At 52.0% G+C, this 6,380-nt stretch overlaps 1 protein-coding gene across 1 annotated transcript; it reads left to right on the forward strand.

Annotated features, from left to right (window-relative positions):
• Positions 1 to 780: 780 nt before the first annotated feature.
• On the forward strand, positions 781 to 6,169 carry LOC128628426 (uncharacterized). Its single transcript, XM_053672195.1, is given in 5 exon segments — positions 781 to 1,977; positions 2,119 to 2,299; positions 2,565 to 4,768; positions 4,770 to 4,829; positions 4,891 to 6,169. Coding segments are annotated over 5 exon segments (4,782 nt in total). The 3' UTR covers positions 6,031 to 6,169.
• The last annotated feature ends 211 nt before the right edge of the window (positions 6,170 to 6,380 follow it).

Consider the following 6,380-nt stretch of genomic DNA (forward strand, 5'->3'; position numbering starts at 1 on the left):
ACCCCGCATTCGCTTGCTCTGCCCTATAAGAACCCCGTAGTCTGTGAGCCACGCGCGACTTCCATCTGTAGCTTTAAAAGCTAATGTGACTCCGTTCACATCTGGGGAAGTTCGCCCCTGCGCAGGTAAAGCTTGGCCACCAAATTTATAATTAGACTATTATTTTGTAATCAATAAAATTAGAGATCTTTGAAACCTATCTTCGTCTCCGAGAGCGTGCATTGACTCATCTGTTGCCTACAACATTTGGAGGCCCCAGCGAGATACGCACGTGCCCTCGGAGAACCCATCTGTATGCCGGCCCGGTAAGTATCTGGTATCTGTGAGAGATCTCTATCTGGGAAGGTCGCGGCCATCGGAGCCCTGAAGCGGAAAGGTGGGACGCTGCCGGAAATTCCGCACAGGGGACCCCAAAAACTGGGAGGACGCTCCCATGGGGTCGGGGCTTTACGCTCCCGTCTGGTAGGGGAACTGCAGTCCCCGTCTGGTAGAGTTTTTTGTGCTCTATTCTGGTAATAGGGGGAGGGGAAGAACTGGAGTGCCCCCCCCCCGTCTGTTTAGGTTACGGCAGGAGATCACTTACGATTTCCGTGCTCTAACCAAAAGCGCTTGCGAAGCGCCCGCGCCCCTGAACGAGTGAGAGAGCTGAAGTTGTGTGTCACGGCTTGTTTATGCGTGAGTGGACGAGGGGAAGCCCGTTGTGTGTTCGTGTGTGAACTCTTAATTGCCTTAGTCCTACTAGGTCTCAAGACTGTTAACGTCTCACGTCGGAAATCAAAGATGGGACAAGGAGGCTCAACACCGAGTAATGCATTAGAATGCCTTCTGAATAATTTTTCTGATTTTCAGAAGCGGGCCCGAGGGTACGGCGGGCCACCTCCAGATCCTGAGACTCTCCGGACCTTCAGTGAGTTAGAATGGCCAGCCTTTGACGTAGGATGGCCCTCTGAAGGGACTTTTAACCTCCCCCTTCTCTATGCCGTTCAAGGGGTGGTTTACAGAGTGCCCCATCCAGATCAGATGATTTATATAGATGTTTGGATAGATATAGCTACCGAACGACGGAAATATATACGCTGTTGTCAGTCAGGCAGAAATAGGATGCGGCAGAGCGTCTGTGTAGCTGCTAGACAAAGGCCAGGAGGGGGGAGAAAAACTCCTCTCCAGGAGCAGGAACAAAGGCAGCCGCGAGTAAATCCTGGAGAGAAAACTCCTCCCCAGGAGCAGGAACAAAGGAAGCCCCGTCTATATCCGGTATTGCCAGAGGAGCCAGAGGATTCTCTACTAGCCCCAACTGCCCCGCCTCCGTACAATCCTACCCCGCAACCCGACTCCACCACGGGGGAGGAGTTGATGAGTCCCCCCCACACCAGGAGGGGAACCCTGTACGGGGCGCCCCATCCCGCGTTGGGAGGGGCCAGTGTCCCGCCTCCCGGGCCCGGACTGGTGACTCCCGCGTTGGGAGGGGCCGGTGTCCCGCCTCCCGGGCCCGGACTGGTGAGGGCGGTTTCCTCAGCGGGAGGCGCCAACATTTTGCCTCTCCGGGAGGTGCCGCCGGGCCCTGATGCCCCGGCCTTTCATCCCCCTCGTCTAGTTTATGTCCCTTTTTCTACCAGTGATTTATATAATTGGAAACTTCAGAATCCCCCGTTCTCTGAAAAGCCCCAGGGCTTAATCTCCCTTCTAGAGACCGTTTTTAGGACCCACCAGCCTACGTGGGATGACTGCCAACAGATACTCCAAACTCTCTTCACCTCTGAAGAGAGAGAGAGAATCCTTCGAGAGGCCGAAAAGGCCGTAAGGGAAGAGGAAGGAGGGCTGGGAGGAAACCGGAGGGGGGTTGGGGATATACTCCCCAACCAGCCTCCGGACTGGGACCCAAATTCAAGTGTGGGGAGGGAAGCTCTACTCCAGTATCGCCGAGCTCTCCTGAGGGGGGTACGAGCAGCAGCCAGAAAGCCAACCAATTTCAGTAAGGTAAGTGAGGTCACCCAAGGGAGAGAGGAATCCCCCGCAGCATATTTAGAGAGGCTTCTAGAGGCTTACCGGGTGTATACCCCCCTAGACCCCCAAGCGCCAGAAAATCGCAGGCTTGTCAATATTGCCTTTGTCACACAGGCGATGTTAGATATTAGGAAGAAACTACAGAAGATTGAAGGTTTTGAAGAAGAAAACCTAAGCAAGCTGTTAGAAATTGCTCAGAAAGTTTATATAAACAGAGATGACCCCGAGATAGGTAGAGCAAAGGAAGTAGCCAAGATCCTCATAGCAGCTCAGAAACCTGGCCGGAGGGAGAAAGGTAGGGATGGAGCCCAGCAACGGCGAGCTCCCTTAAACAAAGATCAATGTGCCTACTGCAAGGAAATAGGACATTGGAAACGAGATTGCCCTAAACGTAGAGCCAGGCCACCCGGGTTAGAGGAAAGGACCCCCGTCCTGCTTCAGACTCTAGACTGACGGGGCCGGGGCTCTATACCAGTTGGTCCCCAGGAGCCCATGGTCACTCTGAACGTCGAAGGGAAGCCAATAAATTTCCTAGTAGACAACGGGGGCCACTTTTTCAGTCTTAAAGCAACCACAAGGAAAGGCACAAAAGACAACTACCAAGATCATAGGGGCTACTGGCAGAGAGGAATCTTACCCATGGACTACCGCAAGGGTCACAGACTTGGGGCTGGGCACCATAACCCATTCATTCCTAATGGTTCCGAATTGTCCCTACCCACTGCTCGGGAGAGATTTATTGCAGAAACTTCAGGCCACCATCACTTTCAAACAGACTGAGGTGCCAGGGACCAATACTCCAGGACCTGCCCGGGTGGAGGTAACTGTGCCACTCTCAGAAGAATACCTGCTGGCAACCCTCCAGGAAGGTAAGGAGGAGAAAGGAGCACCAGAAACCCTCCTCTCTGAGATTCCCGGAGTCTGGGCAGAGACTAATCCACCAGGCCTAGCACTCCATCAACCTCCAGTGCTAGTCCAGCTAAAAAGCACTGCCAGCCCTATTCGGGTGAGACAGTACCCAGTACCCAGCCGAGCACGGCAGGGGATCGCCCAACACCTTAAGCGACTTCTAAAAGCAGGTATTCTACGGGAGTGTCAGTCAGCCTGGAATACTCCCTTGTTACCAGTACAAAAGCCTGGGACGGCGGATTACCGGCCAGTTCAAGATCTGAGGGAAGTAAATATGCGGGTAGAGACTATACATCCCACGGTGCCCAACCCATATACCCTGCTAAGTTCTTTGCCCCCGACTCATACTCACTACTCGGTACTAGATTTAAAGGACACCTTCTTTTGCATACCGCTAGCCCGCCAAAGCCAAGAGATCTTTGCCTTTGAGTGGAATGATCCTGAAAATGGATTAGTAGGCCAGTATACCTGGACTCGCCTACCACAAGGGTTTAAGAACTCACCTACCATTTTCAGTGAGGCCCTAGGTAAGGACTTGCAGGCTTTCCGCATCTCCCACCCCACGACAGTACTCCTGCAGTATGTGGATGACATCCTCATTGCGGAGAGGAGTGCGGAGAAGTGCGAGGCTGCTACTAAGGACCTACTCCGAGACCTAGAGAAGATGGGATACCGTGTGTCAGCCAAGAAAGCCCAGATTGTGACTCAAACTGTAAGTTACCTGGGGTATAACCTGCAGAATGGGCAAAGAACCTTATCCAATCAGAGGATTCAAACAGTCCTACAAATCCCAGAACCTACCACCAAGAGACAGGTACGGGAGTTTCTCGGAGCAGTAGGATACTGTCGGCTTTGGATCCTAGGTTTTGCAGAGTTGGCCCGACCACTGCACCAGCTAACTCGGGGAAAGGAAGAAAAGTTTGAATGGACTAGCGAGGCAAGAAGGGCCTTCCAGGCCCTGAAGGAGGCCCTCGTTGCGGCCCCGGCACTAGCGCTGCCGGACCTATCTAAGCCATTTCAACTATTCATAGCCGAGAAAGAAGGAACTGCATTAGGGGTGTTGTGCCAAGAGCTCGGTCCATGGAAAAGACCTGTAGCCTACCTATCAAGGAGACTTGACCCTGTAGCTTCTGGCTGGCCAGCATGTCTGAGGGCCTTAGCGGCCACCTCTGTGTTAGTCAAAGAAGCAAGCAAGCTCACCTTAGGCCAAGACATTCAGGTAATCGGAGAGCACTATCTAGAGCAGGTCTTACGGGCACCCCCAGACAGATGGCTTTCGAATGCCCGACTGACTCAGTATCAAGCTCAGCTCCTAAATCCTCCAGCTGTGCAGTTTGTCAAAACAACCACCCTGAACCCTGCGACCTTGTTGCCCTTACCAGACGCAGCTATAACCCATAACTGCACATGGGTATTAGACTCTATCACTGGTTCCCGACCCGATTTACGGGACCAGGCCTATGACAAGCCTGATTTAGTTCTTTTTACTGATGGAAGCAGCTTCATGCGGGAAGGGCGGCGACTAGCAGGGGCGGCAGTCACCACTGAGACGAAGGTGATCTGGCAGAAGGCGTTGCCAGCTGGAACTTCAGCCCAGCGAGCTGAACTGATTGGCCTAATCCAGGCTCTGCGTCTAGCAGAAGGTAAGACCGCTAATATCTACACCGACAGCAGGTATGCTTTCGCCACCGCTCACATCCGTGGAGCCATTTACAAAGAGCGTGGCCTCCTCACTGCCGGTGGGAAGGAAGTTAAGAACAAGGAAGAGATCCTGGCCCTCTTGGAAGCTATATGGCTCCCCGCAAAGGTAGCCATAATACATTGCCGAGGGCATCAGAAAGGTGAGTCACCCATCATCAGGGGGAAACGAATTGGCTGACGCCGCTGCTCGGAAAGCTGCTGAAGGAGAAGTAGTTGTTCTTCCACTCATTCCACGCCTCGAAATCCCCCCAAAACTTATCTACACCCCCGAGGAAGAGCAAGTTGGTCTAAAGGCAGGGGGGGGTTAAAAACTCTAAAGGGCAAATTGTACTACCTGACTCCAAGATTTTCCTTCCCCAAGGGGTCTTAAGAACAATAGCCCAAGAGTTGCATGCGAGCACACACCTCGGCCAGACCAGATTAGAACAGTTAATAAAGAAATATTATACAGGGTCAAAGTTAAGAGATACAGTTCAGTCAATAACCACTAGATGCCAGACATGCGCTAAGGTAAATGCCCAGAATAAGAAGTATCCTCCCCTGGTGAGGTACCGAGGTAAGAGTCCAGGTGAGCTATGGGAGGTAGATTTCACCAAAATGGGACCAGGAAAATCTGGGTATAAGTATCTCTTAGTATTAGTAGACACTTACTCAGGTTGGACTGAAGCCTTCCCCACTAAGGGGGAGACCGCTTCCATTGTATGCAAACTACTCCTGAGAGAAATTATCCCCAGATATGGGCTTCCATTAGCTATTGGCTCAGATAATGGCCCGGCCTTTGTCTCAAAGGTCTCCCAAGAATTGGCCAGCAAACTAATGATTGAATGGAAGCTCCATTGTGTTTATAGACCCCAGAGTTCAGGACAAGTAGAAAGAATGAACAGAACTCTAAAAGAGACTATTATTAAATTAAAGGAAGAGACTGGCGAAAACTGGGTCGAGCTTCTTCCTTTTGCCTTATTCCGGGTAAGGTGTACCCCTTACGTGGGGTCTTGGACCCCATATGAAATCATGTTTGGGCAACCTGTCCCCATTATTCCCAAACTTTCCAGTGAAGAAATAGCCAGCACAAATTATAACTTCCTTAAGTCCCTCCAGGCCTTGCAGCAGGTGCGACAGGAGATACGAGTCCTACGACATCAGCCCCCAGCTGAAACGACCCAGTGGCCTACTCCTCCTGAACCAGGCCAGTGGGTGTGGATCCTCAACCACCGGCGAGGAAACCTGGAGCCACGGTGGGTCGGCCCCTTCCAGGTCCTGCTCAGCACCCTCTCTGCAGTGCGAGTTGCAGAAAAACCCTACTGGATTCATCTATCACACACAAAGCCAGCTCAACCTCCTAGGGAACATCAAGGCACATGGCGAGTCAGCAGAGATCCCGAGCGACCGCTGAGCCTAAAGTTCCTAAAACAGTAAGGTTGTTCCTGATTATAGTAACTCTGTCCATGAACCACGGGAAAGCTCTAAGCCAAGGCCTAGAACAGCAGGAGTGGGTACTCATAAGGACAGCAGATGGCACAGTCATTGCCACTAATTTTACTTGGGATACAGGCCCAGTGACTCTACATGCAGACTTCTCCAAGTTTTTCGATAACAAACATTTCTGTGACTCCCCCGGATGAACACGATTGAGACGAGAACCGGATTGGGGGAACTCTGTGAAACAGGATATGAAAGTTAAAGATGACTTAAATCAAGCAAACCTTTTCCGACCCCCGTTCTACGGGTGTCCAGAACCCCCCAGTGGAAGGAGGAGAACTTGTGGG

This window comes from Artibeus jamaicensis, unplaced genomic scaffold (genome assembly GCF_021234435.1).
Source record: "Artibeus jamaicensis isolate MK-2021 breed Jamaican fruit bat unplaced genomic scaffold, CSHL_Jam_final contig_752, whole genome shotgun sequence".
NCBI classification, from domain to species: domain Eukaryota; kingdom Metazoa; phylum Chordata; class Mammalia; order Chiroptera; family Phyllostomidae; genus Artibeus; species Artibeus jamaicensis.